The sequence below is a fragment of the Melitaea cinxia genome, chromosome 1 (genome assembly GCF_905220565.1).
Source record: "Melitaea cinxia chromosome 1, ilMelCinx1.1, whole genome shotgun sequence".
NCBI classification, from domain to species: Eukaryota; Metazoa; Arthropoda; class Insecta; order Lepidoptera; family Nymphalidae; genus Melitaea; species Melitaea cinxia.
In genome coordinates this window covers 15,157,644-15,181,565 of record NC_059394.1, presented here as the reverse complement: position 1 = coordinate 15,181,565, position 23,922 = coordinate 15,157,644, and the positions used below count along the sequence as shown (strand labels likewise).

General features: G+C 38.5%; 2 protein-coding genes across 3 annotated transcripts; one reads left to right on the top strand and one right to left on the bottom strand.

Annotated features, from left to right (window-relative positions):
* Positions 1-1,350: 1,350 nt before the first annotated feature.
* LOC123657657 (tax1-binding protein 3 homolog) lies at positions 1,351-12,655 on the top strand. The gene is made up of 3 exons (XM_045593181.1): positions 1,351-1,404; positions 1,486-1,614; positions 12,418-12,655. Exons 1-3 carry the CDS (start codon positions 1,351-1,353, stop codon positions 12,604-12,606), a joined length of 372 nt encoding a protein of 123 aa, XP_045449137.1. The 3' UTR covers positions 12,607-12,655.
* A 5,185-nt stretch (positions 12,656-17,840) lies between these two features.
* LOC123670175 (NADH dehydrogenase [ubiquinone] 1 alpha subcomplex subunit 5) lies at positions 17,841-23,406 on the bottom strand. Of its 2 annotated transcripts, none has more exons than XM_045603687.1 (3): positions 23,214-23,406; positions 22,426-22,587; positions 17,841-18,112 (listed from the first exon to the last, which is right to left on the bottom strand). In XM_045603687.1, exons 1-3 carry the CDS (start codon positions 23,229-23,231, stop codon positions 17,936-17,938), a joined length of 357 nt encoding a protein of 118 aa, XP_045459643.1. In that variant the 5' UTR covers positions 23,232-23,406; the 3' UTR covers positions 17,841-17,935. The 2 variants fall into 2 exon arrangements, with proteins under 2 accessions (XP_045459643.1, XP_045459649.1); XM_045603693.1 differs by lacking the exon at positions 23,214-23,406 and adding an exon at positions 23,095-23,122.
* Between the last annotated feature and the right edge of the window lie 516 nt (positions 23,407-23,922).

The window sequence follows — 23,922 nt, the reverse complement described above, 5'->3', positions numbered from 1 at the left end:
TTAATAACAGCACAAGGTCTATTATGTGGTAATTCTCCAACACTGTCCGATATACTTCTGGAAATAGACAATAGGTTTTCTAAAATTAGAAAACAGTTTCCATGGCCATGTTACTCTTTCTCTTATCAATGTATTTCACATCCAATTAATATAGTTCAACAGACAATAAACAATAATTCGGAAATGCTTAAATTTTTGGAGGAAAATACAATGTACTATGTTATCTACACTGATGGGAGCAAAGCAAGTGATTATGTACATGCTGCTCTATATGATCCACAAGCAAAATTTTCTTCAAGTTTTATTCTGCATGAACCCTGCTCTATATTTACGGCAGAGGCATATGCAGTGTATCAGGCATTAATGCGTATTCGCGAAATCAATAACATTAAATATTTTTTAATAATTTCTGATTCCTTGAGTTTGATAACAGCTTTAAGTACCCTCACAGTTAAATACAAGTCTAATTATATACTTTATTTCATTAAACAAATAATTCACCAATACCATAATAAAAATATTCAAATTTTCTTTCTATGGGTGCCTTCCCACAAAGGTATCTCTGGCAATGAAATGGCTGATAAAACTGCATATGAAGGAGTTAATGCTGTTGACGTTAGAAATGCAATGAATGTTCCTATGTCCGATTACTTGCAATGTATTGACCAGAATACTCAAAAGTTGTGGTTAGAAATGTGGAAGAAAGATCAAGATACGAAAGGAAAATGGTATGGGAGCATACAAGAAAGTTTACCTGCAAGACCTTGGTATCATCGTATGCAAGATGCTACTAGAGACTTTATTACTATCATAAATAGACTACGTTTTGGTCATAATACTGCACCGTCACACCTTGCTCGACTCGGCATTATTGCGAATAAAACCTGTCCACATTGTAATTCAAGTGATGGAACTGTGGAACACATTATTTTCGATTGTCAAAAATTTTTGATTGACAGACTAGTGTTGGCCAGTGAACTTAGTGATGTTGAAAATAAGTGTGATTTATTGTCCCGCCCGCCGCCATTAAAACAATTATTACAAGACGAACATACTTACAAGCACATCTATAAATACATAAAGAATACAATTAAAACAATTTAATGAAATGTGCTCATAGACGTATTATTACGTATATGAATAATAAGAGATGACCTAAAGGTTGTAGATACCAGGTCATAAAATCCCAAAAAAAAAAAAAAAAAAAAATCGTCTGTCAATTTGTCAAAAGTACGCTTAACGTTGGATGAGACGTTTTGTAGCTGTTTGAGATTTCATAGTCTTCAAGATCTTTTCATTAAAATTAAATTATTTCTTAGATAATAAACAGAAATAATCTAACCAACAATCATGGCGAAAATGGCTTTTCAACACCAAGCTGGAACGGCTATGGAATGCCTTAGCGTAAGTCTGAAGACCACTCCCTGTCCTTGTTTTGTTTCTTTGTTATTCTTTAGAAAAATATTTAATTAAAACGGTCAACAGATTCCAATAACCCTTCAAAAAGAGGCCGGTGTTGATGCTGAAGGTCGAGAAGTTATGAAATGCGGTTTTAAAATTGGCGGTGGTATTGACCAAGATTTCCGTAAAAGCCCCCAGGGCTATACAGACAACGTAAGTACATATTTCTTAAAACCAGACAATCGTTGTTAACCGAAGAACTGTTAATAAAATATTATATTTATAAAAAATTCTTAAAGAGCTTAATAAGTTATTACTCATATAGTCAGACAACAAAACATATTTTTGTTTTTAATGCAACTGTATCATAGTCATGACGAATCAAATGTGTTTGAAAAAAATGTATAGTTAGTTATACAATCAAAATAAAGACGAAAGAAAAGTATGATAACATTTTCTCTCATCTTCACTAATTCGTTATCACCGATTTTGCTGAAATTTATATCACATGTAAGACTTGGCTGTAAATGAAAGCACTCGAAGTGAAAATTCCAGACTGCTAAGTGTTTAGAAAATATGCTTTTATGGTGCCTCTCTGGTACTTTAATTTATAGCTAAGCCCTACATTTGATGTATATTTCAGGGAAATAGGTAATGATGAATAGCCGGCCGTTGAGGTGTATGATTTAGAGAGAGTTATACATGATTCTGTTATTGCAGTGCTACCTAAGTAGTTTCTTTATACAGCATCACTGGTGGTGAGACTTGATTTTGCAGTGTTAATTGAAAGAAGTTATTATAAGTTCTCAACCAACCAATGTACAAATTTGTTTATTTTTCAAACAGAAAAAGGAAGATGATGCAACAACATCAGACATTCACTACATCAAGCTTAATCTATTATGAATATTGAATTATATACAAAATAGCAGTTTAAAGTTACCTTTTAGTTAACCAATGTCTGAAAGTTTTTTTGTTTTTTTTTAATGTATCGTTTCAGCCTGTAATATCCTACTACTGGGCATAAGGCTCTTTCCCCATGTAGGAGAAGGATCAGAGCTCAATATATCACGCTGCTCCAATGCGGGTTGGCAGATATATTCCCTACTGAGTAACAATCACTTTCAGGTATACATGATAACATCTGGGATCGACAGCTTAATGTGCTCTCCGAGGCACGGTGGGGAGACCCACAAGGACTGAACAAACACCCAGACCACGGCAAACGCCTGTATGGCCAATACAAATGTTTGTTATGTGCGGGGATCGAACCCACAACTGCCAGCGCAACAGGTACAATCCATGGCTGTGACCTTTGCGCCAACGCGGCGTCGCGGTGCGATTTTTTTAATGTTTATTAGCCCAAAACTTTTGACTGGTTAGACCGATTTTGATGTTTTTTTTTTTATCAAACGGTGGTGCATTTCATGTGGTCTTATTTAAATTTAATTGAGATCAACAAGTACTTTTCGTGTTATATCAAATAATGCATATTTACTTCATTATTTAAAAAAGTAGTAAAAACACTTCGGGAGGAGCAGGCCGGGTTCCGTTCTGGGCGTTCATGCACTGACCACACGAACACCTTACGCGTGCTCATCGAATCGTGCGTGGAGTGGCAAGCCGAACTATTCCTGGCTTTCGTCAACTTCGAGAAAGCCTTCACCTCCGTGAAGTGGAGCGCACTGTGGTCCAGCCTCAGGCGAAAAGGAATCATCACTTCAGCCTATCGCAGTCCACTGCTGGACATAGGCCTCCCCAAGTTCGCGCCACACATCCCGGTCTTCCGCAATCCTCATCCAGCCTACACCGGCAATCTTACGTAGATCGTCGGTCCAACGGGCCGGAGGACGTCCCACACTGCGTTTGCCAAGACGCGGTCTCCACTCTAGGACCCGTCTACTCCAACGGCCATCGGTCCTGCGACACAGATGACCAGCCCACTGCCACTTCAACTTGCTAATTCTGTGGGCTATGTCGGTTACTTTCGTTCTCTCGCGGATAGTCTCATTTCTAATCCTGTCTTTGAGAGAGACCCCAAGCATAGCCCGTTCCATTGCACGTTGAGCGACTTTAAACTTGTGGACCAGTCCCTTGGTCAGTGTCCACGTCTCGGCTCCGTATGTTAACACAGGCAGGACGCATTGCTCGAAAACTTTTGTCTTCAAGCATTGCGGAATCTTCGAAGTGAAGACTCGACGGAGTCTGCCAAACGCCGCCCAGCCCAACCGAATCCTCCTATCGGCCTCCTTCTCGAAGTTGTTGCGGCCTAGTTGGATAGTATGGCCTAGGTAAATATAATCCTGAACAACTTCGAGAAGGGTACCATCGACCGATACCGGTATCGGTATGACTTGGTTGTTAAACATAACTTTCGTCTTATCCAAGTTCATACAGAGACCGACACGTCGGGAGGACTCGTTTAGGCCGGCCAGCATTTGGCCTAACTCATCCAGCGTCTCCGCAAAGATGACAATATCGTCGGCGAAACGAAGGTGAGAGATGAATTCACCGTTGACGTTGATGCCCCGTTCCCCCCAATCCAAGGTCTTAAAAACATCCTCTAGCGCAGTGGTAAACAGTTTCGGTGATATTACATCCCCCTGTCTTACCCCGCGCCGGAGGGAAATAGGTCTTGTTCTTTGGTCATTGACATGAACGGTCATCGTCGCCGCGTCGTACATAGATTTTAGTACCTCGATATATCGCCAGTCGATATGACATCTCTGCAGAGAGTCCAGGACAGCCCAGGTCTCGACAGAGTCAAAGGCTTTCTCGTAGTCCACAAATGCCATACACAGCGGTTGATTATATTCTTCCGTCTTTTGGATAATCTGCCGAACAGTATGGATGTGGTCCACGGTGCTGTAGCTATTTCGAAACCCAGCCTGCTCTGGTGGTTGGAATTCGTCGAGTCTTCTGGCGAGACGATTCGTAACAACCCTCGAAAACAGCTTATAGACGTGGCTCAGAAGTGAGATCGGTATGTAATTCTTTAACAGAGACTTATCACCTCTCTTAAAGAACAGCACCACCACACTCCTGGACCACGCCTCCGGCGTGGTACCTCGGTGGATGACGGCGTTAAATAGTCTTGCCAAGGCTTTCAGGACAGGTCGCCCTGCGGCTTTAAGGAGTTCAGTGGTAACTCCGTCATCCCCCGGGGCCCTTCCGTTTTTAAGCTGCCCGAGCGCTGCACCAATCTCATCCTCTTCGAAGTCCGGGATACACTCCGAATAATGGCGCAACAATGGTGCCCGTGGATCTTCGGTGTCCAAGTCGCAGGCTTGCGTGCGCTCGACGAGTACAGCTGTCCATAAAAATTCTCAACCTCTTCTCGGACCTGAGGGCGAGAGCAGACGGTTCTGCCATCTGCTGTTTTAAGCTTCGCAAGAAAGCTTCTCCCCAATGGTCTTTGGAAAACTTTGGACCCCCTATTCTGCTCAATCAGAGTAGCAACCTCTCTCGTATTTGAGCAGCGGAGGTCTCGGCGAATAATTTTCCGTACCCTCTTGGAAAGAGCCCTCTGTTCTGGCGAAGCAGCCGGCAACTCGCGCCTCTGCCGCATCAGATCCAAGGCTTCGGGAGAAAGTTTGGACTGCTTCGTTGGCTTTGTTGGTGGAAAGTGCCTGCGACCCAGTGTACACACCGTCTTCACCACGTTGTCGGTTATCTCGTCCACGTCGCTAGTAGTTTCCAGCGAATCGAATCGGTTTTGGAGTTCCAACTGAAACTGCTCGGAGCCACATAGTATTTGGGGCAGCGTAGGTCGGAGAGTAGATTTCATCAAGCGGGTCCGCTCCTTTCGAAGACATATATTCAGAGTGCCCCGTACTAGCCGGTGGTCGCTGCCGGTGTTAAACCTGTTAACCACTGAGACATCTCTGAATATATGCCTTTTATCCGCTATGATGAAATCTATCTCGTTCCTCGTCACAGTATCGGGGCTTTGCCATGTCCACCTCCTTTGGGGCTTCTTCTCAAAAAATGAGTTCATCAAGAAGAGCCCCTCCGATTCGAGGAAGTTGACAAGCGTCTGCCCCCTGTGATTCCTGTGCCCCAATCCGTGTGGTCCGATGCTCGATCCGTCGCGGCCTTGTACTCCCACTTTAGCGTTGAAGTCTCCCATAACAACGCTGTAGAAGGTCGAAGTAGTGCCATGTATGGCCCTTGTAATATCTTCATACAAGGCTTCGACTTCATCGTCAGAGTGTGCCGAGGTCGGCGCATATACCTGTATCACTTTCAGGGAGTACCTGTCGGTGAGCTTAAGTACAAGGTACGCTACCCGGGTCGACACACTACTGACTTCCACAACGTTGTTAGTGAGAGTCTTGTGAACCAGAAAACCGACGCCACCTTGGGAAAGTTCATCACCTTCACGGAAGTAGAACAAGTGCCCGGAGTCCAGGATCATCGTGTCCTCTCCCTCTCTTCGGACTTCAGACAACCCCAGTATGCTCCACTTAATGTGACTAAGTTCTACCTCAAGTTCGGTGAGGTGATGGTCCAACCGTAGCGTGCGTCCATTATACGTAGCCAGGAATATTTTTCTATGGCAGCCTCCCGTACCCCGGTGATTCTTAGCACCCTCTACCCCACCGTTACCACGACCGCTGCCGTAGCCGGGAATAGTGGGGCTGCCGGGAACTGAGGGCCTTATTTTTAGGTTCGAACTCATGGGGGTTTTTGCCCATAGTCACCACGCTGGGCAGGCGGGTTGGTGACCGCAGGGCTGACTTTGTCGCACCGAAGACGCTGCTGCCCGTCCTCGGTCTGTGCATTTAAAAAGCCAGCAGTTGGATGGCTATCCCGCCATCGGTCGGCCTTTTAAGTTCCAAGGTGGTAGTGGAACTGTGCTATCCCTTAGTCGCCTCTTACGACACCCACGGGAAGAGATGGGGTGGCTAAATTCTTTAGTGCCGTAACCACACAGCACTAACTAAACTAACCACACAACACACGAAAAGGAATACCGAACAAGTATATAGGTATAATCCAGTCCCTATATAATGGCAGTACTTGCAGAGTAGTGCACCAAGCCCTAGAGGAACAATTTCGATGACTGTACACGACTGTACAGCGGAGGCTCTGATGACGACGTCGACACGCAAATCAAGAAAGCGAAAGGCACCTTTCCCAATTAATACCGATCTGGGATTCAAACGTGCTCGCCCGGCGGATCAAGATTTCCCTCTTCGATTCCTTAGTGAAGTCTGTCTTGCTCTTCGGCTGCGAGACATGGAAAGAAACAAAGGGTCTGACGTACAGGCTACAAGTGTTCGTCAACAAATGCCTAAGGTTCATCCTGCGCAGATTCTGGCCGAACACTATCAGCAACGAGGATCTCTGGAATCGATGCCACCAAATCCCGATCAAGCAAGAAATTGCTCAGCGGAAGTGGAAGTGGATAGGGCACACCCTCCGAAGACCAGAGGAAGGCGCCGCCAGGGTCGCGTTCACGTGGAGGCCGCGCGGGAGCAGGAGACGGGGCCGGCCGGCGCACACGTGGCAGCGGGCTATCGACGCCGAGCTGCGAGCGACCGGGCTAAGTTGGAGGGACGTGGAGCGAGAGGCACAGGACAGAAGCGGATGGAGACGTCTCACGAGGGCCCTTTGCACCACTGGGGTACCATAAGACACCAACAACACTTGATTATTTTCCTCGACCTACATTGTATTATGTGTATATACATATATACTGCATAACTTTTCACTGGGTTTACTGATTTTGATATTTCTTATTTTAATCAAAAGCTGATGCTTGTCTTGTCGTCCCATTTAAATTTCATCGAGATCTGATAATTAATTTTTGAGTAATCTTTAATGAAGCGAAGTCACATGATTATTTTTTCACCACTTTATTGTATATTACATGTTTACGTTTTCAAGCAACACGCTTCGGCCTGTAATATCTCACTACTGTGCATAGGCCTTTTTCGCCATGTAGGAGAAGGATCAGAGCTTGGTATGGTATGGTAAACACGGGCTAGTTTCCGTAACTCGACGTCTTAACGCCTATTTTGCATGTGTGGGAATAGTCCATTCACTCCTGCCACCCAAGCTCCTCCAGAAACTTCAGAAGTCACTTTGACTTCTTGAAGATCCCCGAAAGTGTCTTCAGGATGCCAAGATGTTGTGCCCGGTAAGCCGCAACACCTGGACAGTGGAGAAGTACATGCGTAGCCGTTTCTTTGTTCCCATGCTAGCTCTGCACAGGGGACTATCGGTAATGCCTATATTAAATAGATGTTTGTTATACGGACCGTGTCCAGTCAGTGCCGCAGTTATTTGTCTCGGTTACCGTCTGTCCAGATTTATTAGAATTCTTGCCAATTTGGCATCAATTACTGGCTTGCCTACAGTCCTCAACTTCGGACCATAGTGTGATGTGTTTGGTGTTGTTTGGATGGTGTGTGCGTGGTCGAATTTGGCCTTTGAGCCAGCAAGAAGGTAACGGTATAATCGATTCGGCTCCTATGGCCGTCATACTTGACCCCCTTCTTGCTAGCTTGTCAGCCCTGTCGTTATCGCGTGTGTTGTTGTGACCTTTGATCCATTGCAGTGTGATGTCGTTATTTTTACCTACCTGCATCAGGGTGTTATGGCATTCATAGACTATATCTGAAGTGGTTGAGTTACTATCTAGTGCCTGTAATACTGACATGCTGTCTACGTGTCATATACGGATGTGGGAGTCCTTTACGTTTCTTCTCCCGATTGTTCTGGCTGCCTCAAGCATACCCAAACATTCTGCTTGAAACACTGTGTTATAGGTGCCAATGGCAGTGATATATTAATATTTATGTCTTCGGAAAAGATGCCGCTTCCTGACCCTGTTCTTAATCCACCACACTGCTCCAATTTGGGTTAGGTCAGAGGTGGCTCGTGATATTTTTTGGCAAGGGTTCACAGAAAAATGAACGAAAAACTAGAGCTAACTAAACGTTTTTTTTTTAAATATATTTTCTGCACTATGGCAATCTTTTCGAAAACAATAAGCCACTTGTTTGGCTGGAACTACATGTCCTGATACTCTTATTGTTATCATTGAGAGCCAATCAATTGCTGAACTTTCCCGCAAACCCTCCGCCTGACTCAGTCTACAAAATCTTTGGGCGAGACTGGGAACACCTTGTCTTTTCAGACGATAGTACTGCAGTCCACCCTCTCCACTTAAAGCCTGTGCGAGTTGGTTTGCATGAGTTGCTAGTTTATCCTGGTGTTTCAGGCTTGTCTGGACTATTTCCTCACAAACAGTGTTGATGGCTAGGTCAAGGATACATATATTTGATGCTAATACATTGTGGTATACCGAACATAGTTCTTAGTGCTTTACTTTGGAATCTTTCCAGTATGTCGATGTTACTCTTGCTAGCAGTTCCCCATAATTGTATCCCCATAAGTCCAGATAGGTTTCAAGGTTGCTTTATATACCAACATTTTTCTGGTGTTATTTAGTTGCGAGCTTCGTCCAATTAACCAGTAAAGACCACAAAGTTTCCCATCTAATTGTTTTCTTCTAGCCCAGATGTGCTTCTGCCATGTGAGCCTTCTATCTAGGTGCATTCCCAAGTACTTTGCATTATCTGTTTGAGGTATTTCTTTATTGTTTAGCTTAACCGGAGGGCAAGTATCTCTTCTAAGAGTGAAGGTCACATGGGCAAATTTGATTTCGTTTGCTTTGATTCTCCGTTGTTTAAGCCATGATTCGATTTTATTTAGATGACTTTGCAGAGTGTGTGATGCTGGGTCTGGGTCGCTATGAGAGGACAGCAAGGTGGTGTCATCAGCGTATGTCGCTGTAATATCATCTGTTGGAATATCTGCAGTGAAGATGAGGTACAGGATAGGTCCCATTATGCTACCTTGGGCACCGCCCGAGTTGATTTCGTAGAGCTCAGAGCTGTCATCATTGCATTTTACTTGGAAGCTTCTCCTGTCGAGGTATGATTTTAGTATCTGAAGAAAACAGCAATGACTTTTTGATTTTGAAAATAAGGCCCTCATGCCATACCTTGTCGAAAGCTTTGCCAATGTCTAAAAAAACTGCAGAGCAGTATAATTTATTTTCTAAACATCTACTAATAATGTCAACAGTATGGTGAACTTGTTCGATTGTGCCATGACTTTCACGGAATCCGAATTAGTACTGTGGTAGTACGGTATTTAAGTGTACTTTTATTCTGTTAAGAAGTATTCGTTCAAACAGTTTTCCAATGAGTGGCAGCAGGCTGATGGGTCTGTATGAGTTTGTTTGTTCTAAAGGTTTACCAGGTTTGGGAATCATAATTATTTGGGCTATCTTCCACTGTCCAGGAAAGTGTTCGAATCTTAGGCAAGCATTAAATATGTAGACAAGTTTCATTACTGCCTTGTACAGAAACCTCTTCGGGAGTTTTGCATCTATATGATCATACCTGGGCGCCTTCCTTTTAGATTTTTAATTTCTTGGAAGATCTCTTTAGGGCTAGTACTTTGCAATGGTGAGCATAGTTGATTTGGTTCTAGATAGTTTTTTTATTTCTTCAGTATGTTCACGACAGCTCTCTGGGTGTGGATTAAATACATTGCTCAAGTGTTCGGCAAATGTCGCTTTCTCTAGGTCAGACCTAGCCCATCCTCCTTTATTATTATTGATGGCAGGTATATGTGTTTTTGGGTGCTTCATGTTTTTGGTGACCTTCCACAGCGAATAGCCTGTGTCAGCTGTTGGGTCCAGGTTTGAAAGCATGTTTTGGATTTTGTCAGAGAATTTATTAAATGCAGTTTTATCGTTCGGATAACCTGTGTTTTGCCAGACCTTTCCTAATTGTCGCCTCTTCTTGATTTTTACCTTTATTTCTTTCGTATAGTTATTATTCTTTGGTGGCTGACCATTTCGTTTAGTGGTCGCTAAATTGGCTGCTCTATTTATTAGCATGTTTCTTGGAAGGCGATGGTCTCCTTCTGCGAGACAGTAATGTGCCAGAAGGAAAACGACGAGCGGATGAGAGGGGGGGCCGCCGACGAGGTCTCCGTCCGCAGGCGACGAATGGGAGTGCGTAGGAGGCGCTACTTAATGCGCTTCCAATAACGCCCTTGTGCCCGTGTCGGGCCGGGATGGGAACCCGGTCCTGCTAAACATGGCGTCGTCGGGATTGTTCAGAGGTGAACCGGACAGTCCCAATGGAAGAGAAGTCTGGTCTTTTCGCCGAGGCCAGCCTGTCGCTGGAGGGATCCTGTTGTCTGCAGATCCGGGACCCTCCAATTAAAGCGGCTGAAGGCTCCCGCAGGGGTTTTGGTCGGTAGTGCACCCCCAAGTGCTGAAGCCGACATAAGGTCTAGGAATGCCTACCCGGGCATCCTGGATATCACCCGTAAATGGGTTACCCTGCGATATCAAAAAAAAAATGTATTAGCATGTTGAGTTTCTCAATCTCGTCCTCTACACCCTCCACCCTCTCGATTTTTGTTTTAAGATTTATTTCTGATTGTATTACATCTCTATAATTTTCCCAGTTCGTAGTCTTAGTGTTATATATTTTTGGGAAAGGCTCTTTTAATTGAATTTTAGAATTAACGTTCAGAATTACAGGAGTGTGATCTGAGGTGAGATCGGTACAGGACTCTATTGTTATGTAGTTGCCATCCATGTTTTTCGTTATGAAAAAGTCAAGCATGTCAGATATTCTATTTCTATCAGTAGGCCAGTAAGTAGGTTTTCCTCCAGACCAGCAATCCAGTTTCATGTCTTGTGTTACTATGTATAGTTGCCGTCCTCTTGTGGTAGTCAACCTGGAGCCCCAGTGCAGATGTTTTGCATTCCAGTCACCAGCACTTACAAATCTTGATCCAAGAGTAGAGAAGTAATCTTTGAAATCCTGAACTGAGATTGTATGTCTTGGGGGACAGTAGACAGCAGAGAAAACTATCTCACTCTGTTTTCTAAGACAACTATGGTTGTGGCCTGAGTTTTCTCTGTGCGATATTCTTTCTTCAGATAGTGTTTGATATTTTCCTTAATGATAACTGCACTTCCTCCGTGGCTGTTTCCGGAGGGATGGTTTGTTGTATAGGTTTTATAATTATTAAAAGCGATGTGAGACTTAGTTGTAAGCCTTGTTTCTAAAATTAGTGCTATGTCAATCTTCTCCATTTCAAGGAAAGTTTTTAATTCTTGACGTCTGTCCGTCAAGCCGTTGGCGTTCCAAAACCACTCAGAGATTCGGGATCATTTCTTTATAAGGATGCTGACTAACTGGACCATGCGGTCCAACATTTTGTCCATCATTTTTTCCACTACTGTAATCATTGTATGTTGTAGTTTTTCCAGCATAGTCTCCATAATAGTACTGAAGTTATTAAAATCGTTGTTTGTCATGTCATTCAAATCATTATTTTTTTTGTGCAGTTAGAGTTTGTGGTCCTGTTCCATCCATCCATCCTCCATAATATTATTGAAGTTATTGCAACCGTTGTTTGTCATGTTATTCAATGGTATCATTTATTTTATTTGTACAGAAAATTAATTCCGTCCACGCATGTTGCGCGTGAGCGGCGCTCCAGATTCGGCTAATTTGCACGCCGACGCGTGAAACAAAAGATTTCATATGACAAAAAAAACACGGCAAACATCTGTATGACCAATACAAATATTTGTCATCCAACCCGCAACCGCCAGCGCAACAGCCACAAACCAGTGCTGTGACCGTTGTCCCAACGCGGCGCAAGCAACACAACTATAGTGAATTTTACTTTAATAAAAAAGGATTGGTTTAAGGACAATGCAGATAAGATGAGAATGAAAAAAGAAGGTTTAAAATTATTAACATCCACTCTGTAACTATAGTTTTATTAAAACTTTACTTCATCTGCAATTGTCGTTTTTTTGTAGTGGAATAGTACACTTACAACACAGCTTAAGCTTCACAATAATTAATGAAAACTGTGCCATTCAATGATGTGTACAAATACTTCAAAAAAGCACATAATTTTGTATTAAATGAAAATATATGTGCCTTTTTTTTGTTTCAGGGAATTTATGTAACAGAAGTTCATGAAGGTAGTCCTGCCGCCAAAGCAGGTCTAAGAATGCATGACAAAATATTACAATGCAATGGTTATGACTTCACGATGGTGACACATAAAAAGGCTGTTAGTTACATTAAAAAACATCCAGTATTAAACCTTCTTGTTGCAAGGAAAGGTGTAACATCTACATAACTGTCACATTTGTGTGCATGTTTCTTTTAAGTGAAAGAGTTCAAAGGTGTATGAGTAATTTTTATATGGTTATTTATTTTTAGAAATATTGAGCATTTAATTAGTATATTGAAAAACTCGGTAATATAACTTTTTTAGTTATTATTTTACAATTTGGTAACTTAAGCGTGCTGACACCATTAAAATGAGTGAGTTACCATTGTAAGACGAAAATTGGGTTGTAAGGATTACCTAAGTTATAATAAAGATGACATGTGCCCTGCAGTATATAACTAAATTAGACAAAGGAGGGTTTCTTATAATATTAAAATATTTGACTATTTATATAAATGTTAACAAATGTGATGAATTTTAATGTATTTATCATTTGCATGATGTTTTTTTGTCAATTATAATCATGTTATTATTAATAATTTGATTTACAGTTTTTTTTTCGTTACATACATTCCTAGATTACCTAGATTTTTTGTGCATTGTGCCAAACTTATTCTATTGCTTAGGGGCCAGTCAAGTATTAAGTAAGCAGATTTTTTTATAACATTCACACACGGTCGTCTGTTCCTATCGTGAGCAACTTAATGCTTGTGTTATAGGTAACAGCCAGCTGATATTGCTAAATACTTTTTAAGAGGACTTCTTTTAGAACTTCAGTAATATTCAACCCCCTCCTCCCTTTTGTCCACGAAAGTCAGCAAACCCCTACCTCCAGATACTTACGTAAACATTGGTAAACATTAGTATTTTTAAATCTATTCAAGTTTCTATATATTCATGTGAATTTATTGGACAGTTAATATCCTAATATTTATTCAAGAAAATTATTATTAACATTCGTAAACATATTTAAATATTCTTTTACATTTAAAAAGATATATATTTTTTTCTATTTAAAATTTAGTAAATTCAAATTATTTTTTCTGTCTTTTTTTTATTCTTTTATTAATTTTAGGGACTTTTGTCCTACATGAACACGCTAGTTCCATTGTAACTTTTACAAAATAATCCCAACACGCACAAAAAAAAACGTAAACAAAAATACCTCAATTGATAATAATGAATGAAATAGTATGGCACTTGAAACCTTGACTCCCAAGTTTTCGATGACATTGTATGTTTGCTGTTCAATGTTGTATGTGTGCTCACTTTCATGTTCTTTTGGAATATCGACATCATTCTCTTTAAACCATTCAACATTTTGGTGTTTGTCCGATGTTTGTATTATGCACATAATCGTGCGGGAATTCCCCTACTTCGGTTCTTTCTAACTTATCACTGTGTGACTGCTAGTAAGCAATACGAATAACCGGGGAATCCCTGTTTAAACTATGTTTTTCGCTGTCAAGAATAGACAATAGGGTTGCAATATTTATTAAAACCTACTAAAATTTGCCAAAAAGCAAACAAGAAATAATAACTAAATATTGCCGACGTAACCATCATCTAGATACCCCCGCTCCCCTGTTATCAAAAATAAGCAAAACAAAGTCCATTGGTGCTTACATAATACTTAAATGACCCTTATCTGATAACACTTTTTTTGTAATATAAAGTAAAATAGTATTAACTGCTCTTTAATTATTTTAATTTTGCATATAAAATTGTAATAAAGTGAATTTTTCTTTGGGTACTGCAGTGACATGCCAAAGAGTAGTACAAGTAGTATACATAGATGAGACCTCGAGCAAGACTACTGGTTTATTTAGTCCTTTTTAATTATTTTTATTTCAAACAAATGTAATTTTAAAATGTCTTCAAAGCAACAGTAATTTATTTATAAATTAATTTTTAGTATTTTTTACTCTTACTAATAAATCTAAAAAGTAAGTTTAGTAAAAATAAGTTTAAAGTTACTCAAAACTTTCTAATTGTATTTTCGTATCAAGCAAATAAATATTATATGTATATAATATGACCATACTAAAGTTGTCAAGCTATCGACAGTGTGGTAGCTATTTTGCAAAGATCTATGAATTACCTACATGGAATGACTGTTTATTTTTTAGCTATTTATATGTACTTTTCATACAATTTTGTATTATTTTGTAAGCTTTTATAATAATTTGTTAAAGATGTACTTATTTTTTATTACATCTGCTAATGCCAACAGATTCCAGAACAACTGGTTTAATTGTAAAATATCTGAATTAAAAGATTGTTATGAAATATGGAATTATCATTAATATTTTAGCTATAAATGTTACTTAAATATATGATGTAGCAAGAGTAAAAGGGGATAAAAATTAAAAAAAAAAATACAAAAATCTAAGACACTGTTTGATGTTGTTAGTTCAATTCTTTTTTCCATGTTTTGATGCTCGTTCTATAAGCTATCTTAAACAGTTCATTCCCTTTTTAACCGACTTCCAAAAAAGGAGGAGGTTCTCAATTCGACTGTATTTTTTTTTTTTTTTTTTTTTATGTATGTTACATCAGAACTTTTAACCGGGTGGACCGATTTCGACAAATTATGTTTTAATCGAAAGGTGGTGTGTGCCAATTGGTCCCATTTAAATTTATTTGAGATCTAACAACTACTTTTCGAGTTATATCTAATAATGCGTTTTTACTTGACGCTTTTTTCGTTGACCTCCGTTGTATTATACCGCATAACTTTCTACTAGATGTACCGATTTTGATAATTCTTTTTTTGTTAGAAAGAGGATATCCCTAGTTTGGAACCATGATAAGGAAACCAGGATCTGATGATGGGATCCCAGAAAAATCTATGGAAACTCTCGAAAATCCGCAATAACTTTTTACTGGGTGTACCGATTTTAATAATTTTTAATTTAATCGAAAGCTGATGTTTATCATGTGGTCACATATAAATTTTATCAAAATCTGATAACTACTTTTTGAGTAATCTTTGATAACGCGTAGTTACTTGACTATTTTTTCGTCGATCTACGTTGTATTACTCTTCGATGTAATTGAAGTCGGTTTTTTTTTCGTTTGCGAGCAAACACAATTATTTTAATAGTTTTATCTTCTATATATTTATCCGCGAAGCAAAACCTTCGTACCCTTTTTTCGAAAATTACGCAGACGGAGGAGTATGAAATTTCGCACACTTATAGTTTATATAGAGGAGGAGTGCAGACAGTGGCGTAGCTATAAAGAGGCAAACCGGGGCGGTGCCCCGTGGCCTCCAAGCTCAGGGAGCCCCTCAGACTCTGACTTACAAACTATAAATTGAACTAATGAAAATTTTTCCCGCATTCGGAATACTGGCCGAGGCTGTTAGGTGAGTGCCTTCAAATTTGAGAGGAACGACGAAGGGTGATTTTTTTGCGGTAAACGCGCAAACTTGTGTCTTATTAGGGTTGAACTGGACCAGATTATGTCGTCCCCATTGCGAAACTTTGGCTAAAAGAGACTCGATTTCAGACACAAGTTTGTTCCAATCAGTGCGGTGCTAACAGGCTTTTATTATAGTTAAAAATGTTTTTTAAAAATTTCCTAGTAAAACTGGTTAATATGTCCACAGAGCATAAATTCACTTTATCCTAAATTGCCGAAATGGTCGCATTTTAAAGGTTTTCTTCTGTTTAACGTCGCTGGTATAAATTTTGCGGCGTGTGGATGTCGACCCTTATCTAGTGTCCGACCGTAAGGGGCGTAGACACACATGCAGTGTAACGTAAATTTTGGTTTTATTGATTTATTGAAGGAATGTGGTAAATAATGATACGTTATACGTTACATCGAGAGAGTGGTTCCTCTGATGGAAATTATCTCTATATGTTGTTTAATTATATCATCGTTACTTTCTCTAAGAAAAGTAAATATGTCTTGTGTGTCTCTTGTTTCCTATTTACCTATGAAATTTAGAAACTGTAAGAAATTACTGATGTCTCATGATCTGAATGTCTAAATGACACTCATCGACTTGTTCCCGAGAAATATTAGGACGGCTTGTGTATAAGGCGTCCCCGGTGCTGTCGTCCGCATAACAATGAATGCCACTAGTTTGTAACAGATCATTGATATGCAGAAGGAACAAAGTAGGTGATAGTACACAACCTTGGGGAACGCCAGCATTGACAGACTTGAGGTCCGAGCATGCACCGTCAACAACGACCTTGATGTTCCTGTCTGTCAAAAAACCGGTGATCCATTTACATAGTTTCTCGGGAAGCCCATAGGATGGTAGCTTTGTTAGAAGTGCCCTATGCCACACCCGATCAAAGGCCTTCGCTATGTCCAAACTAACCGCCAGCGCTTTTCCCTTGCTCTCAACTGCCTCCGCCCATCGGTGAGTTAAGAATATTAGAAGATCACCAGCCGAGCGACTCCGTTGAAAGCCATATTGGCGATCGCTAATCAGCTGGTGCTCCTCTAAATACCGCCGGAGCTGGCAGTTGATTATGGATTCCATAATCTTTGAGAACAAGGGCAGCTAGTAAATAATATAAATAATGATATATCATACGTACTGTGTGGCTACGGTACTAAAGAATATAGCCATCCCCTCTCTTCCCGTGGGTGTCGTATGAGGCGACTAAGGGATAATACAGTTCCCCTACCACCTTGGAATTTAAAAAGCCGACCGGTGGCGGGATAACCATCCAACTGCTGGCTTTGAAATACACAGGCAGAAGACGGGCAGCAGCGTCATCGGTGCGACAAAGCCAGTACTATGGTCACCAACCCGCTTGCTCAGCGTGGTGACTATGGGCAAAACACATGAGTTCACGTTATTTTTGGCGTAAACTTGTGGAGGCCGATGTCCAGCAGTGGACTGTATAGCCTGTAATGATGATAATGATGATGAATGATATATCTTGTATAATTGAGAATCATTCCCAATTACATTAATCAATGCATTCAGCCTGTATCATCCCACAGCTGGGCATAGACCTTTTTTCCACCTAATAGAAGGATTGGAGCTTAAACCACTACGATGCTCCACTGCAGGTTGGTTATGATGGATATGTTCCCTACTATGAGCATCAATCACTATCAGGTATTTATGATAACAAACCGCACCGAAGGCTTAACGTGCTCTCCGAGGTACGGCAGAGTGACCCACGCGGACAGACATCCAAACCGGAAAGGAATATTTATACAAATACCATCAAATATCCATCTCGAGCGGGATGTGACCTTCAAATCACCGGTGTTTTAGGTGACTACTCGCACCACTACACCAGAGAGGTTGTGGTTTGTGGTTATTAATCAAAAAAATATTATAAATATTGTCTATAAACAGTTTGTTCAGAATGAAAATGTTATTGCATGCTAATGTTTCTTTATTTGAAACAAAACAAATAAACTATAGTTCTGTAATCTATAAATAACAAATTATCTTCATATAACCGTGAAACATTTAAGCTTTAGTTGGAGGCCATTCCCATTGACTCTTCGGAGGCTTGGCGACTAGGGGCTCCCAAGCTTTCCAGGTCAACATTTTACGTGCTAGGTTCAATTCATTTTCGGCTTGAATTATGAGCTCCTCTGCTTGGCCACAATTTATTTTAGTTTCGATTTCATAGGCATCTTTAGTCTAGAAATGAGAAAATACAACTGTTATTGAATACAAGTAATTCTAAAACATACCTAATAAAAAAGTCTTAGTAAACAATCTATATATTAATACATGAAGCAAAAACATTGTACCCCTTTTTACAAAAATTGCGCAGACGGAGTATGAAATTTCATCCACTTCACTACATAGTATAAAACAAAGTCGCTTTCTCTGTCCCTGCACATGTATGTACGCTTAAATCTTTAAAACTACGCAACGGATTTTGATGCAGTTCTTTTTAATAGAAAGATTGATTCAAGAGGAAGGTTTATATGTATAATAACATCCATTAAATAGTGGAGAAATACTGTTATTTTTGAGTTTTCTAATGTTATGTCGTAAATAATATTTTTTTTTTTTCGCTTAAATTGCAAACGCAGGCTGAACCCTACGAGATTTATCAAAATAATGTACTAAGTATTGTACACATTAAAAAGGTCTACAGAAAACTCCGCGATGGTATATACCTATCTCTTATGGATATACCACAATAACATTTTTTTGTCATTTACTTTTTACGACAAATAATGGCTAATTTTCGAAGCGATTTTAACCAATACAGCATTAATCCTTATCCAATTAAATACCTTAAATATATTTTTTATTTAATATAGATCTATATGGCCCTTTACAGCAAATGATTTAAATGAATATTTTCGAAGATATTACAGATTTAAAAATCGCGGTACGTAGCGTTTGCGGCGGTTCCGGCCGGCTTTTACTCTAAGTTAACGCGTGCGGGTCACGGGCAGTAATGAATAAATCAAAACTACTATAATCGATTTTAATCATTTTTTCAGTGAATGACATAGGCTATAATTATATTTTATACCCGTGCGAAGCCGGAGCGGGTCGCTAGTATAGTTTATATAGAGAAGCAGTGCAGAATGCTAATATTTTTTTTTAATTATCCATAAAAATATATTAAATCAATTTAAAAAACATTACACAAATTACCATGTATTTGGCACACACATGCATATTATACTCTTTTTAACCGACTTCCAAAAAAGGAGGAGATTCTCAATTCGATTGTTTTTTTTTTTTTTTTTTATGTATGTTACATCAGAACTTTTGACCGGGTAGACCGATTTCGACAAATTTTGTTTTAATCGAAAGGTGGTGTGTGCCAATTGGTCCCATTTAAATTTATTTGAGATCTAACAACTACTTTTCGAGTTATATCTAATAATGCGTTTTTACTTGATGCTTTTTTCGTCGACCTACTTTGTATTATACCGCATAACTTTCTACTGGATTTACCGATTTTGATAATTCTTTTTTTGTTGGAAAGAAGATATCCCTAGTTTAGTACCATGATAAGGAAACCAGGATCTGATGATGGGATCCCAGAGAAATCGAGGGAAACTCTTGAAAATCTGCAATAACTTTTTACTGGGTGTACCGATTTTAATAATTTTTAATTTAATCGAAAGCTGATGTTTGTCATGTGGACACATATAAATTTTATTGAGATCTCATAACTACTTTTTGAGTAATCTTTGATAACGCGTAGTTACTTGACTATTTTGTCGTCGATCTATGTTGTATTACTCGTCGATGTAATTGAAGTCGGTTTTTTTTTTTTCGTTTGCGAGCAAACACAATTATGTTGGTTGTCAGTCTGTAGTCACGTTGAAAAATTTTAAAAAAAGTTCTTTATTTTCATAATTTTTTGGTTTTCTTTAATCTAAATGACTAAACTAACTAAACCCACCCTGACTCTACGTAATAGTTGATATTTATATTTAGATAAAACCTAGGCAAGCTCTTATTGAAGTAGCATAGATAGTAAAGTAAATTCAAAGTTGCAGTAAATTAATAATTTATTTGTTTTGTCCTACCTTTAGTAACTTCTAGGTATGCCAAGGATAGTACCATGTAATAGAAACATAAAATAAATATTCAACTGACTTATAGAAACGGTAGAGATCTACGACCCTATGGTATGTGGTTGAGAAGTTGAGGAGCATAGTAGGTTAAGTTACAAAGATACCATATATAGGGTTATTGCGCCTGTTCGCGTCCACTTAATGCAGTTGGCAAGTTTGAAGAAGAAAATAAAAAAGTTTAAGTGAAAAAAGTTTTGAGAAGAAAATAAATTTCACCGCACTAATTTCTATGAAAAATTTATTTACTGTGTTCATTATATAGTCTATTTAAAGATTAATTTTCAGTTTTGTTCGAAACATCTTGTTATTATTTTATTTAAAGACAAACATCAGAATTAGGTGATTTACCCAGTTTGCGTCCATAAAATCCAATTTGCGTCCACCCGCTGGACCACTTCGCGTCCACTTGCTTAGAAAAGGAATAAAGAGGTGATATTTTTATGATAATGTAAAGAGAGATTGGATTATAATAATTTATTTATTGAAGAATTATAGTTATTTCAAAATCAACATATTAACATTAATAAATCACTATAAAGAAAATAAAACTCCTATTTATTCTTCTAAACATTGATAGAACTTAAAATTTAAAAACAAATTAGGTACCTATGTAGTAATTAAATAGTAATTCTACCATTAAAATTCAACAATTATTTGTTCTGTGAATTTTAAAGGAATGTAAGCAAGCTAAAGATCACCCTGCAATTACAATCACAGCAGCCTTTCGCAGTCCACTACTGGACATAGGCCTCGACAAGTTCACTCCTGTGTTTTGCCCATAGTCACGACGCTGAGCAGACGGGTTGGTGACCGCAGGGCTGGCATTGTCGTACCGAAGATGCTGCTGCCCGTCTTCGGCTTGTGTATTTCAAAGCCAGCAGTTGGATGGTTATCCCGCCATCGGTCGGCTTTTTAAGTTCCGAGGTAGTAGTGGAACTGTGTTATCCCTTAGTCGCCTCTTAGGACACCCATGGGAAGAGAGGGGGTGGCTATATTCTTTGATGCCGTGAGCACACAGCACCACAAAGATCAGCCTTGAATAATAATAATTATGGAAACAAAATACGAGGTGGACTCATATCTCTATTCGCATTAAATATTAATAATACCGTTATGTTTTCTTCTTCGTTACTTGGTTTTATTTGATACTAGCTGTGCTCGCGACTTCATCCGCGTGGAATTAAAAACAAATATTGTTCTGTTCGTAGAATTACAAAATAAATAAATTTATAAAATAAAAGTAGCCTAAGTTACTCCTTATTACATTAGCTATCTCCCAGTGAAAGTCCCGTCAAAATCAGTCCAGTCGTTTCAGTGATTAGACGGAGCAAACAGACAGACAGACAGACAAAAATTCTAAAAAATGTTATTTTGGTATATGTACCGTGTATGTAAATCAATATGCATTTAGTAAAAAGCTGTTACTTTAATATTACAAACAGACACTCCAATTTTATTTGTGTAGATAAGTTTTGTACCCTCTTGGTCTGCACCCACTGATTTTGTCCAATATCGGAATAGCATATTTTTTGCATAGGTGCTGTGCTGGTGTGTCATGCAAAACTTCCCTTAAATCTTCCTCTGTGTATGTTCTTTTTTTCTTCTTCTTTCTTATCTGCAAAGAACTCATCTTAAAGAGAAAAAAAAATTATTGCATTCAAAGTAGAATAGGTATTAAACTTGTAGTTATTAGTTTTATGTGTTAAACTTATAAAATTAATTTAAGAAATGGACGCGATTTAGTTTTATTATTAATCCCTTTAGGTATAGTTTGCGTCCATTGCGGACGCAAAGTGGAAGTTTTATAAATTCGGTGTAGTAGTTCGCGTCCACCTTATTTTAACTGTTAACTATAAAAAAAATAAGCAAATTCATAATTATTATAATTCCTTTTATCATAACCAACGCCTAGAAACAGCTATGTATTCAAAATAGACATAAAACAATAAAAGACTTACCTTCAAACGAACCGCTGCCCACTATTTTCTTCTCATTATTCCGTGCCTTCTCGCTCTCTTGTTGAACAGCCCTCAATTATTATTTTTTTTACCCAGGATTGCTTGGACGCCCGTAACTTTTGTCTATGCATGCGTGCCTCTTACACATTGAGGTATTGCTGGTAATTAATTTTCGACTTATTGGTGTCTTAGTATTCTTAATTTCGAGACTTTTCAAAGTGAGATCCGAAAATGGACGCGAATTGGGCGATGGACGCGAAGAGGCGCAATGACCCTATATTTTTTCTTTTTTTTTTTTTAAATATAAAGAAGGTTTTTGCCCAGACAGAAATGTTTACAAGCCGACCCAGTTTAATTCAAGTTTTCATAATCATATCCAGATATGCATTTACATCTATTAAGATGTTACTCAATTTATAAGTATCAGAAGAAAAAAAATTACCTGTTTCAAAACAGCAGCCCTTTCTTTAACAATTTGTTCAGTATATTTTCTGTATACTGAAGATTCAGGCATCTTTTGAAGAGTTCTAAGAATTTTTCCATAGAGCGCTCCTAAAGTATGATGAGGATTAGGGGCAACAGCCATGCCCACAAGGCCTGTCGTCTAGAAAGGGAGTTGAATATAAATAAGAAAATAATATGTGTAGGTAATTCTTTTTTTTAAGGTTAGAGAATACTTTACATCTCTGGTTACTTAATATTAAATTAATTATAATTTTAAAAATATTTTTTATTAACCGACTTCAAAACAAGAGGAGGTTACTCAATTCGACCATATATATATATACATATTTTTTTAATGTATGTTCGGGGATAACTCTATCATTTATGAACCGATTTTGATAATTCTTTTTTTGTTGGAAAGGAGATATCCCTAGTTTGGTACCATGATAAGGAAACCAGGATCTGATTATGGAATCCCAGAGAAATCGAGGGAAACTCAAAAATCCGCATAACTTTATACGGGTGTACCAGTTTTGATGATTTTTAATTTACTCAAAAGCCGGTGTTTATCATGTGGTCACATTTAAACTTCATCGAGATCTGATTACAACTTTTGGAGTTATCTTTGATAATGCGTATTTACTTGACTATTTTTTCGTCTACCTACGTTATATTACTTGTCGATAGAATTTAAGTCGGTTTTACTTAGTTTGCGAGCAAACACAATGATGTTATATAACAACTACATCCTTAAAAATGTTTATTTATAGTATTATAAAGAAAAACCTTTTTTAATACGCCCATTGTACTATAAATATTGGTTGGAAAACACTAACTTTATGTAAATTTTTATTGTAAATTCTTTAAGCTTGATTTTTACTGAAAAATATTGATATTTTGACAGTGACAACTGACTTATGACACTATTGACACTACTAAAGACTAGACACTAAACTAATGACTAGAGATACGTTCCTCAATCATGAGGTGCCTCTCATGATTGAGGAATATATTACATTATACTTTATAGTTGTCACAAAATAAGAGACCCGTTTGGACATTTGACAAATACCCTAGAACGTAACTTGGTACGAACCTGTAAGAAACAATATAATAATTATTAATAACAAAGTGTTTTTAAAACATACATACATTTTTTGGCGCGTTATATGATAGAATATATTGGGAGTATTCTTTTAGCGCTTACTTTATAGTAGCATGCAATTTCTAATTATTACGAAACGTCTCAAAAACAGTTACGTTCTAAGTCTTTTTTTTTTTAAAGCCAGTGCTGTAACTAATTAATTACTGAATTACACTAGCTTCATTCGATTTTAATCGTAATAATCGGACGCAGTGCCAAAAGTAAATAAATTATTAAACTATTCCAATGATCTGTGGGTTCGTTTAACGTTTTAGAAGCTCGTAAGTTACGTAAAACAGTATCTATTAATGTTCTGATTTGTTTAGGCGATTCTTTATTCCTACCAGGTAC

Bases quoted from the DNA above. Each gene is read 5' to 3' on its own strand.
- LOC123657657 (XM_045593181.1), top strand. From the start codon at position 1,351: ATGGCGAAAATGGCTTTTCAACACCAAGCTGGAACGGCTATGGAATGC. The intron at 1,405-1,485 runs GTAAGTCTGAAG...AACGGTCAACAG, and splicing joins CGGCTATGGAATGCCTTAGC to ATTCCAATAACCCTTCAAAA. The intron at 1,615-12,417 runs GTAAGTACATAT...TTTTTGTTTCAG, and splicing joins CCCAGGGCTATACAGACAAC to GGAATTTATGTAACAGAAGT.
- LOC123670175 (XM_045603687.1), bottom strand. The intron at 18,113-22,425 runs GTAATTTTTTTT...TCTCATTTCTAG, and splicing joins GGGCTGCTGTTTTGAAACAG to ACTAAAGATGCCTATGAAAT.